The sequence below is a fragment of the Mixophyes fleayi genome, chromosome 1 (genome assembly GCF_038048845.1).
Source record: "Mixophyes fleayi isolate aMixFle1 chromosome 1, aMixFle1.hap1, whole genome shotgun sequence".
Classification (NCBI taxonomy): domain Eukaryota; kingdom Metazoa; phylum Chordata; class Amphibia; order Anura; family Limnodynastidae; genus Mixophyes; species Mixophyes fleayi.
The window spans coordinates 344,611,035-344,631,348 of NC_134402.1; the positions used below are offsets into that span (position 1 = coordinate 344,611,035).

Genomic DNA, 20,314 nt, shown 5'->3' on the forward strand with positions numbered 1-20,314 from the left:
TCAAGAATGGAGTGAGAGGAGAGAAAGTGAGACAGGTGATTGTGCACCAGTCACTCAAGTAGTTTGGAGGCAAGGAGACAAATAGAGTGATAATTGGAGAGTGAGGCTGGATCAAGTGATGGTTTTATTTGGTGAACTGAGCGCATGTTTAAAGAAGGATGGAATTGTGCCAGTGGAGGGAGAGAGATGGAAGAGGTGAACTAAAGGTGAGCATACAGTGAGGGGAGAGGGAACAGAAAAGTTGGGAGGGAATAGGGTTGAGGGTACAGGTTGTAGGATGAGATGATGAGATGACTTCACAGACTTTGTCTTCAGTTACTGGAGAGAATGCATTAAATGTTTTTGGGGAAAAGTAGGAAAATTTGGGTAGATTGGGTCGAATGTGTGGCATTTGGCATGAGGAAATATCTTGTTGAATGGTGTCTTTTTCTGTCTTCAAAGTAGGAATGAGGTGTAGGTCGGTAGATAAGTGAATTGAAAGTGGTAAAGGGCAATGTGGGTTAGAAGGTTGGTGGATATTACAGATTTTAAGTATGTTTGATATATATGATTTTGTGTGTGTGTGTGTGTGTGTGTGTGTGTGTGTGTGTGTGTGTGTGTGTTTGTGTTTAAGCAGTTTTTTCATATACATGAGACAGGGAGATGTTTCTGTTGTTGTTGTGTTAGAGAGCCTTCTGAAGTTTTATTAATATCTAATAGTGAATAAATATTTTGCAAAACAAGTGCCTATGAAAAGGGGAGTAAATGTATGTGCCATATTCCTGGTGTAAACTGGGAGCATATACTACTGGTCCAGATGTGCATGTATCTTGCAGCTCTGCAAATGCCCTAAATTGCATTTTGTGCCTGTAATTTCGGGTACAATTGTAGCTTCAGCCCATGAATGTCCTTTGCAAAATGCACCGTACAACCATTTGGTTTTGCACCAGTACAGCTGGATGGTCCAACTAGCGCATTTCAAGGTCTGTGCCTTCTCTTTAGATTTAAGCTATGGTGTGCAGAGAGGTAGCAATATCTCCACAGGATCACTACAAATGTATAAATGTGTAAAATCAAAGTCCCACCTCCTACTATTTTAGTTTCATTCATTAAATTCTGCACAGCTTAGTGTCATTTGTGACTTAAATTACTCATTACAGTGAGGGAACATGGGGAACAGTATAGAATAAGACTGTTATCTATGAGCTGGTGAGAATGTCAAGTCTTTCGCCCTATGAACAGAACACACCTAAAACTGCAATCTCTCTACCCATTTATCTTGTTACAATAATCTCATTCCACAAAGAGTAGCTCAATTCTCAATTCAGCTCTACTCGACAAAACGTGGCACACTGGTGTTTATTCTCTACTTGACTAGGAATGCGTTCTCTCTGCTCCATTTCCATCCCTTGTCTGTGTAAGCGTGTGCTCTTCTGCAAGTTGCCTCTGGAAACCCACACACTTAGTGAAAACTGAGGAGCGCTTGAGCAAATAAAGGCTCATAGTGGGTGTAAAATTACTTTTGCAGTGCACAACAGACACTTTAATCTTCATAAGTAACCTCCCATGCTTGCTTTTGTTTATGTTTATTGTGGGGAGGGGGGTTAAGCAAAATTTCTCCCTAGTGTACAACATAAGGATATCACCTTGGAGTTCTATGACCCATGTGGAATCATGTGACCTGTAGCCTTTTGATTTTCTACTGTTACCAAACCCTGCAGGGTCATCATCTCAATAGACAGGCATTTATAAACATATTGATGTACTTTATATCTAAATATTGAGATATTGTTGTTAACAATGTTATAGTATACTATAGAGAAAAACACATTTTTTTTATCTGCCCTGCAATCCCATTGGATTTCATACAACCCATTTGTGTGAAATGCTTTACGGTCCATATTGCATTTACATAGCAAGCGGAGACATGGCCAGGGCTGGTAGGTTGTCCAGGTAGCTGGCAGACAGCATGATTACTCCTAGATATTGTCTTGCGTAAAACCAGAGTGGTACTATAATTCCTCTTTATTTCCCTTATCCCTTTCTTTCTGCTTACTACTGTTAATAGGTCGTCATTGCAAGTAAAACAAAAAGACACTATTTCCCAACTAGAACATCACCTTTTATACCAAACGCAGTTGTGAGGTCAAATGCATATTTTACTGTAAATTTGGATTTCTTTCTCTGACAGTTTCACTGCCTCTTTCCAGTAATATCTCTGCAACACTCTGTACAGCATGTAATAAATTCAAGAGCATTTGCTGCCTGCCTTTCTCCCCCCTTATTATTATTGATAATAATGTCAAAACCTCCAAAAAGTAACAGTAGGACAGGACAATTTAGTGAGATGACAATGATCAACACAATACTTATAATACTTAAAGCTTTTAACTATTCATTTACACTTTTCCTATGAAATGTAACCATAGCTCTTCACTCTGTACCTTTATACCGCGTTATGACTGCCTATGGTTGTCCAACAGTGAAGATGACACAAAACTGGACAAAACAAGGCAGGTAACCACAACATCTACATACTTTTTGCATGCAATAAAGCAAAATAAAGGGACTCTTAAATATTCTTGAATAGAACTATAATTACAGTCAGTACCTTCAGCACAAAAAAAAGACATAAAAATTCTATCTTGCTTTCCAGATCATTAAGGAAACATTAAAAATAGCATGCTGGTCCAAATTACAATCTCTGGGGAACCTCTCATGGCATAAAACAACTGGAGCTTGTGCCACTTGCTAATACATGAACACAAGCAATATATAGCATTTATATTAGAATTAGCCGCTTGGCTGGGTGTTGACGCTTGGGTGCAAGATCATAATGAAACTTAAGTTAGGAGGAGCATAAAGGAAACATATGAGAGATGAAGTCTACACAAAGAATGGGAGGTTGTTTGATTGTCTCTGCAATACATCTATATATTACATTGCAAGTATATATCAGAAGGAAATATTGTATATTCCATAGGAAGACCAACAGACCACATATAAAGATTGGTTTGCCCAATTTAATACAATTGACTGAAATAGCCAATATGCAACCTCATTCTATTATAGGCACTGTACAATGTACTCTGTGGTGTATAGAATTTTAGCAGGCAAATTGAAATTACCAGCAAGTTAAAACCTTGCAATACAACAGTAAAGTGGTGTCCGAACCAAAGGGATAACAATCTAATTGATTAGACAGATACATAGACTTATGAGGAGTTTTAAAAATGTAAGTGATGATCACAGGTGCAAGCACAATAAGTACAGTCATTATTGGATTTGGCAACTGCGCTTGCAACCTAGGAAGCAATTTTAAAGATTGATGGTGACAGCATATGTCAAGATGCAAGAGAGATAGAATTCCAGAAGTAAGGACTGTCAAAAGGAAATGTTTACAGGATCACTAAACTTAAAAATAGAAATATTCATATATAAATTAATAAAAGTAAAGTATATGGTTCAGTATCAATCTGACATTAAACTGCAGCTCTGCTGAAATGTAAAGTTTTACCTCCCCTCTTTACAAACATCAATAGCCCTACATCTTTAGGACAGTATATCCTGATTGGATCTAATGCTAATCAAAAAGCTGATTGCTTCCATTTGAGATGCTGTGACATAACAGACCTTGACTTGGTGTATGATTTCACCAATCCATACGGTGTATTTCTGCCATGCAAGTCAGCAAAGATGTTAGTCACTCTGTGTATGCACTATTATGAAGGAGATGAAGGGATGAAGGAGAGCATGGCGGACTTCCTTAATTAGAAACATTTCAGTTATTTCATGTATATTATTTAAATCAGTAATATATAACTTTTCATATATATTAACATTTAATAGTGGTTTTACCTACTCTTTAAGGCATGAGGTAAGACAGGCAAAAGGAGGCAGAAAGTTAGAGAGAAACTCAGAATAGAATATGATACAAGGGATGAAGTGTGAATAATTTGATTACTAAAAGGCTAAGGAGAGAAACTTTGTAGCTAAAGAAAGAGCTAAAGAGATAGACGAATAATTTAGCTGATGTGTGATCTGTTAGATGTTTTTTAAAGAGTGATCATCCTAGCTGCTGAGATTATGTTAGGCTATAAAAGACAAATGATTGCATTAAAATGAAATGTAGACTAATCTTGTATAGTGTAGTGTTATGGAGTTCTTCTATGCTAAGCAACTTTGTATATGCTTCTTCATTTTTAAACACAGTAAATGGAGAGTGTGAGTTTGGCATCCACTTTACATATCTTCTGTAAACAAGACTGTGAAAATTGTACAGATTTTCATGGAGGAACACAAGGATGTTCTGCACTATGCGAGTCATATATTACAGTATATGAAAGCCTTCAAACAGTGAACACAAGCCATTTTTTGGTGAAACAATTGCAAAAACGCTACTTTAACTGCAAAATATATGCATATAAACTGGACAGAAAATCTTTCTAACACATTCAATAAAAACTTGCAAAAATATTAGACCACATTACTGAGCATCAAAAGCTATATTAACTGAAGTGGTAGCAAATATTGGAATACCGCTTATACAACAGAAAATATTGTACTGGATGACAGTGATGTGTTCAAGTATAAAACTGTCATTTGAAGACATTATGGACCTCAGTTAGAGTCGGACACAAAGTTCGTTTTAGGCGCATCCAACAAAAAAACACTATCACGCATGTGCAGAAAGCACCATATCCGCCTGTATCTTGGATGCAATAAACACTTGCAACAGTTTGCAGCTCACTACCAGAGAGTGGGCGGGACGCGGAATTGTGAAGGCGTGACCATGTAAATAAATCCAAGTCGCAGTGAGGCGCAGACGTTACACACGTCAAAAAAGGGCTAAAGCTGTGTGGCAGGAATTAGGTGGCGCAATGGGTTAGCTAGCTGCAGGAACTGCTCGCAGCTCGGTAGGGTATTACGAGTGGGACGCAACTGGGGTTGCTTGCCACTCGTAATACGCTACCAAACTGCAGTACACTCCCACTCCTACACTTCTTAGACAGACTTTCTTCCAGTGTTTTTAATGGTACCGTGGCGCTCCTACACAGCCGCTCACATAAAGGAGAAGCAGTTGCCATTTTCTTACCTGTGAAGCTGTCAGGTGTTGCTCCTCATTGTCAGTCATATGCTAGGAGTGTTGTGCTAAGCTAAGATGTCACCACCAAGCACCGCACTCCCACTCTGAGGAGCAGAGGTCTGACAGCTCGATAGAAAGTAAAAGAATATAATTTATAGCAAGGGTGTCCAAACACCAGGCAAATAGGCATGTATAGTAATAGGCAATATTAGTATGCCAGTCCTGGAATTATTTGCCCTAATCAGTACCAGCACATGCATGAGTATGCAAGCTCATGTAGCATACACATTCAAATGATCATGCATTCACCAAAATATAGTATAAGGTAAGGAGCCATGTATGCATGTGCCTAGGAAAATACTAGATAGGTATGGACCTGACAACCCTTAATAAGTCGTGTTTAATGACTTCTAATCTCAGAATGTTCCAAACAATTTCACGCACGCACTTTTAACTTGTCATATTCACTATTCTCATTGTGGCTGTGCTAGCACCTAAAATTGAGCACAGTTTTACCATCCATATTTAATTCAAATTTAACTGTTTCCAAAAGACATTACTAATGCAGATTATTCAGATGAGCCATTGTTATACACTATGTAAGAATTTCTATGAAATTCCAGCATAAGATGAGACACCATGGACATATGGAATGTTATCTGTTGACAGTGAAAATGAAATCAACTAACTGTTACCGTTCCTTTTGGACTCAGACTATAAGTATAGACAATGCTGATGAGCAGTTCAGGAAAGGACTTTAGTTTAATGTTACTGTAATCTGTTCAGACACAAAGCATACAGATTTCCACCATAGAGCATGTTAATTTGGTTTCATGTGGATGCTAATGACTTTATGATCACATTATACTGCTTAATTGTCATATGCTAAGAAAAATACAATTTCTCCCTCAGGAGATTTGATAAAAAAAGAATATGTCCATGCCTAGTAAATTTAAAAGGATTTTATAGGCATTTGTTGGTGGTGATGCTTAAAATAATGAAGAGCCAGTAAAATGAAAGCACAATTTACTATGAAAACATGGTGTAGAATGAATAAAAGTCATTATTACCATGTGTTCTCTGATTGTACTGCAGAACATTGGGACTCATATAAAGTTGTATCGCATACAAAAAAAGATGCACAAGGAATAGTGCATTTACGTGCATATATTCATTCGGATATATCTCAAGAACCGTTTAACTGGACAACAGTAGCATTTACGACAAATGTATCAGACATACAAGTACTTACCATAATTACTCCTGCCAGAATGACCACCTCCTCTCAAGTCACCCTCACCGGCAATAAACAACAATTTCCTCAGTCTCCCAAGCCCGCTGCCTTGGTGTCACACTTGACTCCGCCCTCTGCTTTATTCTTCATATCCAGACTCTCTCCCAGTCATGTCAACTCCACCTTAGAAACATTGCCAGAATACTCCCTTTTCTTACCTAACATGCTGCCAAAACTCATATCCATTCTCTCATCATCTCACATTTTTGACTACTGCAACCTCTTGTTATCTGGCATTACCCTCAAAAATGTATCCCCACTTCAATCCATTCTAAGTGTTGCTGCAAGACTGATCCTTCTCTCTCATTGTTCCACATCTGCTGCACCACTTTGTAACTGGCTTCCTGTGTCCTCAAGATTCCAATACAAATAATTTACCCTTAAACTACAAAGCTCTCAACAACATCACCAGTACATATATCTCAGATCTCATATCAAAATACTCTCCCTCTCGCCCTCTTAGATCTACCTCTGACTTGCACCTCTGACCCCTGGTAACCACCTCTCACTCCAGCCTACAAGTCTTCTTCTGTGCTGCCTTTTTAGAGTTTACCATACTCTTTCTTTTACTACCCACACTAATGCACCCTCAGAGCTCTCCCAATCTCCACTCTGCACCACACGCAGAGTGGAGATTGGGACAGCTCTTGTTTCAGCTGTGCTTTCTTCCATTTAAAATGTAAGCTGTCTCATGGGCCCTCCATACCTTTTGTTTTCATGTCTGCATTTATTTTGTCTACTTTGCATATCCCTGATTTATGTATGTTCTGTTTTCCCTACTGTACGGCGCTGCAAAGCACTGTGGCGCCTTATAAATCTACAATAATAATATGTATAGTTACACCCAAGGCCGGATAAAGGGAATGTAGGCCTCCGGGCTAAGGGGCCTCCATTCCCCCATGAGCACCCCCATGAGCCACCCCCCCAAGCGCTTACCTCTTTCTGTTCTCCTGTCACTGTAGTCCTTCTGCGGCGCGCTGTAATCTCCTTACAGAGGAGATCTCATGAGAGTGAGACTCATAGTCTTACTCTCACGAGATCTCCTCAGTAAGGAGATTACTGAGCGCCGTGGAAGAATTACAGTGACAGTGCTCAGCAGCATTGATCGTGCCGGGGGCCACCCCCGGCCCCACACCGATCAATAATGCCACTGAGCACTTTCAAGGGCCCTCTGGATGCCCGAGGTCTGACCCCAGTTAGACCTCGGGTTAATCCAGCCCTGGATACACCCCATAATAGCATAAAGATAGCATAGAGACATAGCTTGACAGTGTTAACAGCAAATGCTAATTTTGTAATACTCTATTTGTACACAATGTAATAATGTATTGAAGTGTCATATACACAACAGAGAATAGTGTATGAACATTTATTAATAAATGAGAAAGTCGCATTTTCAATATAAAATGTAACTAAACAAATTAAATTTAATACAAACACTTTCCGTTCTCCTGCAGTTGTCCAAAAGGTAATGGCAATGAATTAATGAGAATAGACAGTTGCGACTTCATATAATATAGCTGCCACACTAATGATATAGGTACTATCAGTTGCTGGGCTCCATATGCAGTAAGGCAAAATAAATGGCAAGATAGTGCTCCAGCGTTCACAAGCAATTCACCTCCTCACAAGCGTATCTGTCTCAGTATCCATGTCTGCTTGACTTACAACTAAGAGAACACAACCTTACTGTTCTTGGCCTAGCTTGCCTGCCCCTTCCCTCCTCCATTCTACTTCTCTCTAGTCCTAAGGCTAGGTACACACTGAAGATTTTTCCAACCAACATGTTATCTCGAAACAATTGTAACAACCTACGACTGAGGGTCTGATCAATCTGGCAATTCATGCATACACACTGACACAGTTTACCTTCAGATCTGTGCTCTTCATCTTGTCCTTCATCTGATCCTCTAATCTTCAAAGAATGACAGCACAATATTAAAACCACCTTGTTATAGCTATCCACATGTCCTAACGAATTTTGGAACGACTTTTCCATGGTGTCGCTATACACACTAACCCAACTTCCGACCAAACATATGTCGGCTGATTTGCCCGATTATTGGACAAAAACACTCCAGTGTGTACCTAACCTAAGGAGTGGTAAGTGTAAGATGTGCTCTCTATCCATCACAGTTGTTGGTGTTATCACGGGGCATAGGGATTCAGTACCCAAAGACAAATATGTTCATGTGTGGTTGTGCTCAGTCTGGCTTTATGTAGACTTTGCATTCACAAATTTAATATACCATTTCCTAGTAAAATAAATAATATACTTTGCCAATGTTGAAATAAAGTTAATTACTATTGCGTACTGTAATAACACAGCTTTATTAAATAGGAATTCATGTTTAATAACAGTATCCACCATATCAGCTTTAAAACTCAAATTAAGAACAGATATGAAAAATGTAATACACTTAAACATTAGTGAAGTGAAAGAATACATTTACAATTATCTATATTTATATTTATCAAAACTTACAATGAGATATATGCCACCAATGACAAATGCAAACACAATCCATACAGGAAAGGGAACTATCTGTTTATAAAATATACAAATATTTCATAATATATCTATATTAACAAATACTCTGGACCAAAAGGTTCATATGAGAGAGCTCATTCTTCAGTAAAAATACAAATAGTAAGTAAAGAAAATAAGTAAAATCCTATTTTGACCATGATGAATCAAGTTATTTGCTTTGTAAACCTGTCTGATAGTCGCAGGTTATGGGGCAGATTCAATTAGCCGCAATGATGAGGTACTTTTAGCATTACTGCGGTAGAAATATCCGCTCATTTCTCCTTGCGCCTTTACGGGGCGCAAATAAAAATGAGCGGGTATTTCTGTAAAAATGTCCACCGCGAATTGTCTCCAGAATGGTCGCAAGACACTTTGCAGTTAAATGAATTCCCCCGCTAAATATCTTTATGGACATCTACACTACACATACACACACATCACCGTGAATCTACACCACACACACACCTCCGCACATCTACACCATACACACACCTCCACACATCTACACCACACACACACCTCCACACCACACACACACCTCCGCACATCTACACCATACACACACCTCCACACACACCTCCACACATCTACACCACACACACACCTCCACACATCTACACCACACACACACACCTCCACACATCTACACCACACACACACCTCCGCACATCTACACCACACACACACCTCCGCACATCTACACCATACACACACCTCCACACATCTACACCACACACACACCTCCACATCACACACACACCTCCGCACATCTACACCATACACACACCTTCACACATCTACACCACACACACCTTCGCACATCTACACCACACACACACCTCCACACATCTACACCACACACACACCTCCGCACATCTACACCATACACACACCTCCACACATCTACACCACACACACACCTCCACACATCTACACCACACACACACCTCCACACATCTACACCACACACACACCTCCACACATCTACACCACACACACCTTCGCACATCTACACCACACACACACCTCCACACATCTACACCACACACACACCTCCGCACATCTACACCATACACACACCTCCACACATCTACACCACACACACCTCCACACATCTACACCACACACACACCTCCACACATCTACACCACACACACCTCCACACATCTACACCACACACACACCTCCACACATCTACACCACACACACCTTCGCACATCTACACCACACACACACCTCCACACATCTACACCACACACACACCTCCGCACATCTACACCATACACACACCTCCACACATCTACACCACACACACCTCCACACATCTACACCACACACACACCTCCACACATCTACGCCACACACACCTACACACATCTACACCACACACACACCTCCGCACATCTACACAACACACATCTATGCACATCTACGCCACACACACCTACGCACATCTACACCACACACACCTCCGCACATCTACACCACACACACACCTACGCACATCTACACCACAGACCTCTGCACATCTACACCACACACACACTTCTGCACATATACACCACACACACACACACCTCCACACATCTACACCACACACACAGACCTCTGCACATCTACACTACAGACCTCCGCACATCTACACCACACAAATACCTACGCACATCTACACCACACACATACCTACGCACATCTACACCACACACACATCCGCACACCTACACAACACACACACCTCCGCACATCTACACTACAGACCTCCGCACATCTACACCACATACATACCTCCGCATATCTACACCACACACACCTCCGCACATCTAAACCACACACATTCCTACACACATCTACACCACACACACCTATGCACATCTACACCACACACACACACACCTCCGCACATCTACATCGCAAACACACCTACGCACATCTATCCCACACACACATCCGCACTCCCTCCGTCTAAGTCCTTATCCCATCTGGATCTCTCCATCACTCTTAACAACTCCACCATTTCCTCCGTCCCCCAACTACGCTGCCTGGACGTCACCCTCGACTCCTCCCTCTCTTTTACCCCCCACATTCAATCTCTTGCGCAATCCTGTCGCTTTCAACTTCGTAACATTGCCCGCATCCGGCCCTTCCTATCTAATGAAGCAACCAAAACTATTATCCACGCGCTCATCATTTCCCGGCTGGACTATTGCAATCTTCTCCTCACCGGCCTCTTCCGCTCTCGCCTTGCCCCCCTTCGTTCTATACTTAATGCGGCGGCGAGGCTTATCTTCCTTTTCTCGCCGCTCCTCTTCTGCCTCCCCTCTCTGCCTTGCTCTTCACTGTCTCCCCTTCCTCTATCGAATTCTTTTCAAACTTGTTACCCTCACCTACAAGGCCCTCTCCCAGTCTACTGCCCCTTATATCTCCAATCTCCTCTCCATCCACACTCCCGCCCGTTCCCTGCGCTCGGCCAATGACCGTTGCCTCTCCTCCACTCTAATAACCTCATCCCACTCCAGAATTCAAGACTTCTCCCGAGCTGCCCCCTTGCACTGGAATGACCTCCCTCGCTCCATCCGTCTATCCCCTAACTTGTGCTCCTTCAAACGGGCACTCAAAACTCATCTCTTCCTCAAGGCTTACCAGCCCTCCACTTAAACCTCTTTCCATGCTCGCTCTCATCTCCTGGATCCTCCTTTGAAAAGGGTGCGCTTGCTCCCCTCCTCTGACTCCCTCTGTGCCGATTGTCTGTTGCCCTCCCTTTAGGATGTAAGCTCTAATGAGCAGGGCCCTTCTCCCTCCTGTCTCTTTACCTTTTCTTCTGCTCCAACCTCAATAGTCTTGATTTTCCTGGAGCATCTGAAGTCTCGGTATTACCCGTTTATTGTTCTGTACTGTTATTCCCTGTACTGTCCATTGTTTGTACTGTGTTCGGCGCTGCGGAAACCTTGTGGCACCTTATAATTAAATAATAATAATAATAATCTACACAACACACACCTCCGTACATCTACACCACAGACCTCCGCACATCTACACCACACACATACCTTTGCACATCTACCCAATAACACAGACCTCCGCACATCTACACCACACACACTTCCGCACATATACACCACACACACACCTCCACACATCTACACCACACACACACCTCCGCACATCTTCACCACACACACACACCTCCGCACATCTACACCACACACACACTTCCGCACATATACACCACACACACACACACTTCCGCACATCTACACCACAGACCGCCACACATCTACACCACACACACACCTCCTCACATATGCACCACAGACCTCTGCACATCTACAACACACACACACCTCCTGACATATACACCACAGTCCTCTGCACATCTACACCACACACACACCTCCTCACATATACACCACACACCTCCTCACATATACACCACATACCTCCGCACATCTACACCACAAATCTGGTAAAATGTTTGCAAATGACCGTGTGGTGTACTTGACTATTCCAACTGACTAGATTTTCCTAATTTCTTCAGCTTCTTTTGTTTGTTTGTTTTTACGTTTTGTGTGTGGCAGTTACCAATTATAACAAGCTTTGCTATTCCAAATTGACTCAATTTTATATCCATTCATTTGGACCAACATGATCTTACTCTTATTTTTTTCCATCATTTTGACAGGCTTTTAACTGGTTTAGGTACTAATGGTTATCTGTGAAATCAATACATTGCAATGAATCTCCAGAAGTGTTTTTTTTCCAAAGAGGCATCAAGCACAAACATCTCAGCAAAACAAAAAATGATACTTGGAGAGGAAAGATGAAAGAAATATGGCTATGAACACGCATCCTCAGCTTGGCCCAGAATGTAATCAGTGCCTACAAGAAAATACACCAACCTCCTAATGATGCACTAGGTGCTGACAGAGAGATATCATGTTCAGAAGCCAATAACAATTGATTATGTCTCTGTGTTCAAGGCAGAAGTGTCCATCAAAACATATATCTAAGTTGAAGAGTTTTATCCTAGGCACAATACAGATTCTGGGCCTGAGTCATTAAGGAGAGCAAAGTAAGAAAAAGGAGTAAGCTTCGTCCTGGAAAACCATGTTACAATGTGAGGGGCGCAAATCAGTTTATTATTTTTCACATAACTTAAATACTGGCTGCTTTTTCATGTAGCACACAAATACTGGATAACTTTATTCTTACACTGAAATTTATTCTAATTCTAAATTTACCTCCCCCTCCAATGCAACATGGATTTGTCCAGGTGAAAAGTTACTCCTTTTTTATGTTTTGTTCTCCTTAATGACTCTATGGGCCTGATTCATTAAGGTTCTTAACTTAAAAAACTTCTTATTTCAGTCTCCTGGACAAAACTATGTTACAATGCAAGGGGTGCAAATTAGTATTCTGTTTTGCACATAAGTTAAATACTGACTGTTTTTTCATGTAGCACACAAAAACATGATAGTTTATTTGTACACTGAAATTTAAAGTTGATATTTGTGTGCTACATGAAAAAACAGTCAGTATTTAATTTATTTTTATCAACTTTAATTGTTGGATGTTGCAGGTTGAGGACCTCCTTTTAGCAAATTGAGTAAATTCAGTTGATTGGACATTTACCATTAATTTAATTGATTTTACTGGTGTTATTTTAAGAGAAGAGTGACAAAGTACATTATTAATATGATCCGGGCCAATGTAATTGTAGGACATACTTAATGGTGACAATGTCTCTTGTGATAGACATATGCTGTGGACACCCATCTTCTAAAAGGCAGTGATCATATGGAAGGGATGGGCAGATGGACAGTGACCCTGCATAAAGTGGTTTTAACATATGTATACCATAACCACTTAGGTAGATGCAATCAGGAGTGTTAAGAGGGAAGGATATAAAGTTCCCGTGGCCCAGACCTCCCCTGGGGGTCTGGTTGTGGAGATTAGGTTGGACAGATGGAGATCTGGCCCCATCAGGGCTAGAATGTGAGTAGTGGACAGTGACAGCATATACCAATAGTTTCCTATTGGTATGCGTAGTCATACCCCTAGACAGCACAAACAGCATCTACTTTGCCAAAGCTGTGTATGTAGCCTGGGGGGAAACAGTGCAGTCATGTTTGCCCAGACTGAGCATCAGGGGAGGGCTGGCAAATTTTAGCCCAGGGGCAAGACTTGACTCTGCAGCCTTTTAGGAACATTTTAAAGGAAAAAAAAATGCAGATGGCCTAGTGACCCAGCCCAAGGTAGCCCACTATGGGACTGGCCCAGGGTACAGATGCCCCCCTGCCCCCCAGCCCAGCCAGCAACTGCTGAGCGTGCAGCACCAGCTTTTGCAGAGGCTGTGCACACAGAGTGGGATGGGGGCCTGCAGGGCCAGATTAAGGGAATGGAGGCCCCTGGGCTAAGAGGGCCTCCATTCCCCCGTGAGGGCCCCCTCCCCGTGATCGGAGCTGCACGCACTAGCCCCCCCCCTCCCCGTGATCGTAGCTGCCCGCGCCCCCGCCCGGCACTTACCTCCTTCTCCGGCGCGCTGTACTCTCTTTACTGAGGAGATCTCGTGAGAGTGAGACTCACGAGATCTCCTCAGTGAGGAGACTATAGCGCGCCGGAGAAGGATTGCAGTGAAAGTGCTCAGCAGCACTGATCGCGCCGGGGGCGCCCCCGCCCCCCACCGGTCAATACTGCTGCTGAGCACTTTCAAGGGCCCCCTGGATGCCATAGGCCCCTGGGCTGTAGCCCAGTTAGCCCTATGGTTAATCTGGCCCTGGGGGCCTGTCAAGCTTTGGTGGCCCTCACAAAGTCTTTCTCTTCATAAACAACTCTAACTTGAGTTTTAGGGGAAATAAAGGATAAAGTAAAGTGATGGCACAGAGATAGTGATATAGAATGAGATAAGGGCATTTTGTAGGAGAGAAAGAATAGTGACTTAAAAAAATTCAAAGTAAAGGTGAAAGTGTAGGGAAAAAATATATAAAATATAAAATATCTTGTCATATAAAAGGAGGGAAGAAGAGATTGTCTAGCCAGAGCTCCTTCTCAGGATGAGTTGTGACTGTGAAGCAAGATGAATAATAAGGAACATAATGAAGCAATAAGATTGAGCACACTTTTCATTTGCAGAGGATTATGGCACATCTGGGCTGGGGTTAAGGAAGGAGGCTGGATGCCAGCACATGATAAACTGCCAACAGTCTAGAGACATTACTTTTTCCTATTTACTTGGAGAAAAGGGAATTGGGCTATGTTTTAAAATGGGATGTTTATCAAGATAAGATATTGGCATCCAACAATAGTAACAGTGCTTTGGGCTAGTAGCCACCATTTCTTGGCCCCGGAGATGTTAATATCAACTGAGACACTTTTCAAATTGTAAACATATACAAAAGATGTGACTCAATAAGGCTGAATCATTTAGGAATTATCAACTTGGGCAGCCATACATCATGTTTAAACAGATGTAATTATTTTGAATTATCTTTCAGGGCATGTCAAAATTATTATCCTGGCATAACACCTTGCGATTGATTTAAAGTTTTATTTATTATTTTATTAACTAAAAAAAAAAAATGAAATATTGTGAATAATTAGCAACACCACATTATTATCAAACAGACCTTTCAGAAAAAAATATCTCTTTACGAAAATAAAATTTCTGTTTATATATCAAACAAGTTAACCCGTGCATGATACTCATGCATTCTAGTCAAATCAAGCTACTTAAGGTCTTAAAAAGGTTCTTGTCATGCATTTGGACCTAGCCCAGGCCTCCTCAGGGGAAGAGCGTTAGTTCCCGACGCAAGCGACCTTTTAATGTGTGTTCATGAGGTAAAATTACCTCACGAAAATGAGTTTGACCCCTCAACTCGTAAATTTAGCCTTTACTACCCCTCCCACGGGGGGGAAGGGGGGATGATGGAAGTTAACTGACTTGACTATTCTAATTTTTTTGTCAAATAATGTCAGTATACCAAATTTCAGTTCAATTGGATGAGCCCTTTCTGAGAAAATATTTTTTTCCACACACACACACACACACACTCCCACACACACTAACACACGCCTTTACACATGTGTGTTCATAAGGTAAAATTACCTCACGAAAATGAGTTTGAGCCCTACCAAATTTCAGCCCTTTTTGAATTTTTTTCCCCACACACACTAAGAATTTAGTAGGTCAGTGTATAACTCTGCCCAGCAGGTGGTGCTGCAACTTAGTTTTTTTTTTTCCACACACACACAGACAGACAGACGCCACTAAGCATTTATATATTAGATATGAGATTGTAAATTGACTTGTTACATCCTTGTATTATGCCCTGTTAGCACAGTGGTTTTCAAATCTCTTCTCAGCTCCTATGTGTTATTAGTTTTCCATATTTCATTCATTTCAGTATATACATTTTTATTACACACGGGGAGTGACAAATCACGCTTCTCTGTTTGGCAGTCAGATGGGCGAGTCTGGTTTTGGCAGATGCCGGGAGAACATTACCTGCCTGCCTGCATTATGTCAACTGTGAAGTTTGTTGAAAGAGGGAAAATAGTATGGGGCTGTTTTTCAGGGTTTGGGCTAGGCTCCTTCTCTCCAGTGAAGGTCAATCTTAATGCTTCAGCATACCAAGTAATTTTGGACAGTGCTATGCTTCCAGGTTTGGAGAAGGACCTTTTCTAATCCAACATGACTGTGCCCCAGTGTACAAGGCAAGGACTACAAAGACATGGTTTGATGAGTTCTATGTGGAATAACTTTCCTGGCCCACACAGAGCCCTAACCTCAACTCCATCAAACACCTTTGAGATGACCTGGAATGGAGATTGCGAGCCAGGCCTCTCATCCAACATCAGTGCCTGAACTCATAAATGCTCTACGGAATGAATGGGCACAAATTCCCACAGAAACACTCTAAACATCTTGCAATGTCATTACAGTCCCTTTTGGTGTAATGATCAATCGTCCGAATACTTTTCTCCATATAGTGTATATTTGTTTGTGTGTGTATATATAAGTAATAATACTTTAATTGGCATCCATTATCTAATCATCTAGTCAACACAAGTATCTGTGATATCAATTTGATTCTGAATTGTTCCTAATAATACAAGATAGTTACAAGAGACAGAACATGAAATACTGGGTCAGATACCAGAAGTAAATTTAGCCTAAAATGTCACAAAGCGAATATGGACTGGACATTTTTATTGACTGATAAGAGACTCTTAGTACTTTTCATTTTGTGAGGAAATTTTTACATTTATAGGCAAGTGAAGGGTCCCTTTATTAATAATTACCTATAAAACCTGACTTCTATTGACGTTGTGAACAGTTTTGTTAACTACCGATGGGTTAACAGCCCTGTAACCCTCCCCAGAAAATTACCCCTGACGATGACCTCGTTTTAATATAGAGAATTTTGCTTTTCTTTAGAGTTCCTGCAGTCTCTCAATAAATCAATATTCTGTGAGGATGCAGTTACTAGAAACTGTTTAGTCTACAGCAGTGATTGCTATGCAGATGCAGATTCAGGTGTGGGCACCGGATGGAAAGATGGCTGCAGGTAACAGAACTGTTAGTACTTGTCACAGCAACAATATCAACTGTTGTAATGGAAATCAGCTGCTTGGCAGGGAGGGCTATAGTGCTGAGACATGGCACAGTCAGTGACTGGCAGTGAAGCACGCGGCTGCCATAATAGTAATGAAGAGGACTTAAGTGTTGATGAATGATGGGCCTAATCCTAACCGCATACACTGCAACCACTAAACAACCACATCAGTCAGCAATTTTGCCACATACAAGTGTGCAGAGCTGGCAGAAGTGCCATGTTGTCCTAGGCACCTAGTTTCTTGTTAATCCCCTCCCTTGGGCACTGCCACCTGCACCCCCTCCCCATACTGTTCTTATTTTGTGTGGTGCAGAAGAGCGGCGGGGCAGCAGCATCTTCTAATTATCAGTCATCCTGGGAGTGTGGCGCTAGGCTATGACATCACAGTCCAGTGCCACTCTCCCAGACTAGCAATAACCTGGAGGAGCAGCACAGGTAAGATGGCTGCTCCCATGCCAGCAGCTGGCGCTCATTGCGAAGAAGTCGATGGGAAAATAAATATGCTAATTGAGGGACATTATGTTACATTAAAGGGATTCTGTCTCCACTCCCATTTCTACTAAAGCTTATATTAACAGAAGACATTAGCCACACATGCGTTATCACCACTACTTAGTACTGGCTATTATACACAGCGACTGTTAGACCAAACTAGCTCTACAATGCTGTGTGTACGAATCTAAGACAACCAGCAACCCTGATCAACAGCATACCAATCATTAAATTATTACAGGCAAGACTTTCTCATTAGCATTTAGCATATTGGTAATGGTTACAAAGGACTCATTCTTTTTAACAGCAACATGTATTGGACATAAAGTTTACTTATAAAATTGTTATCACCAGTTCCCAGGAAGCCTTCATCACATGCACATAACCCTCGTTCTCAATTTTGCCAAGCACAAGATAAAACATTGAACAGAATGGATTTTCTGCGCTTTCCCATTAGCGTAATAAGCCCCTGTGAAACCCTTGATAAGCAGAGCAACCTCTCCCTATGGGAACCACGCTTTGGCTTCTCAGAAGCCTGTCACTGTAAAGGGATACATCAGCAAATTGAAAGAATACAGCTCAAATGGTTTGAATGACATACTGACAGAGTGTTTGAATCCTTTAATTTGACACATTCTCTCGTTTTTACCTTTATGATCCATGTTATTGTGTGCGGAAACAGAATATTCTGCCTCCATAAAAAGTGCAATAGAATAACAGTCCTAGGTTATTAATCACAGTGAGATGTACTACTGGGGATGATCTATTCTGTTATTATTCTGGAACAATTGTTATACGCTACAGAATTTGCTGGCGCTATATAAATAAATGATGATTGTGCCATTCTGTGCTCTCTGCTCTGATCTTATTACCTTGGGATAATCTAAATTTTTTAAAAAACAAAACAAAATTTACATAATGTATTATGTGACTATTGCTATTGTCTATACAAGAATTATGGTATTATTAGGCTAATGGGATTTGTATCCTTACAGGATTAGCTAAACCTATGGGGCTCGTGGAAGGACCCGGAGGGCTTGGACAAGGTGGGATGGCTGCTACATTGAGGGATGACAGCCATGAATCAGAAACCAAATACGAAGAATATGGTTATAATGCCCAACTTAGTGATAGAATCTCTCTGGACAGATCAATTCCAGACTACAGACCCAAAAAGTAAGTGGTTTTTAACTGTATGGAACAATTCTAAGGTTGTGTGTGTGTAGTAGATTATTCTTCTTTCAAGTACTATCTGTAAAGCTGTTACATTTTGCTGAATTCTAGTTGCAATTTGATGGTTTTTAGTAATTATATTCTCTAAAAATCTGCAGGGTTTTGCATGTTAGAACTACCCACTTCTCATATTCTGAAACAATCTATTGCCCCAACCTTGGATTTGCTTTCAGGGCAAATAAAGTTCTTAAAGAATCACTAAACTGAAATGTTCATATTCAAAACATTGATGTAAATATATTGGGATGTTGGTAACCTTACAGTGCAGCCGAGTTTAAAAAAAAAGTAATTTAACAGAACATTGTAAATTAATGTTACTAATATGCAATGAAGCATGATTAGGATTACCATTAACTACGAAAGCTCCCTAGGTTTAGGACATCCAGTCCCTATTTTCAAAAAAATGACAAAAAAACTAATTAGCACATTTATGTCTATTATTGCATAACATTAGGCATATACTGTGACTGATGCAACATTAAGTGTTTTGCCAGTAACAGAGAATCATGTCCACCTCATCCCACACCTTTAGGACAAAGTCCTAATGGATTCAGTTACACAGTGGCCAAGCTACCACCACTGCAGAGGTTGCAGCCGATGTGCAGCCTGGAAGGGGGGCCCGGAAAGGCCAGGTGATTCCCCAAACGCCCACAATCTGCTCTGCGGGGAGGAGAAGAGCAGGGTTCTATTTTGACCATGTGCGGGTAGATCGCATTTGCAGTAGGAGCCATCGAGAGTAAAGTGGCATTGTCAGGCACTTGCTAAAATATTTCTATGGGGTCCGGTGATGCTGTGTTGCTCACCTCTTTTACAAGTCACAAAGTTGCAATTACAGTTAGTTAAGTTGCTGTGATATCACTGGTCCAGTCAGCAAGTGAGCAATGATTGGACCAGTAATAATGTAATTTAGATTGAGGAATTAAAGACAGATACATTTCTAAAAAAAAACATTTGTTTCTGAAAAGTTTCTATGAAACAAAAAGCAAAATTATTGTACAAAAAAGGATGCTATGTTATTATATCACAGTGGCTTAGTGGTTAGCACTTCTGCCTCACAGCACTGGAGTCATGAGTTCAATTCCCAACCA

General features: G+C 41.2%; 1 protein-coding gene across 1 annotated transcript in view; it reads left to right on the forward strand.

The window, feature by feature from the left end:
* Positions 1-20,314, forward strand: part of GALNT9 (polypeptide N-acetylgalactosaminyltransferase 9) — a 203,866-nt gene that overhangs the window by 10,731 nt on the left and 172,821 nt on the right. Inside the window, exon 2 of the mRNA XM_075217144.1 lies at positions 18,989-19,169. Within this exon, the coding sequence (XP_075073245.1) occupies positions 18,989-19,169 (181 nt within the window). The remainder of the gene's footprint in view (positions 1-18,988; positions 19,170-20,314) is intronic.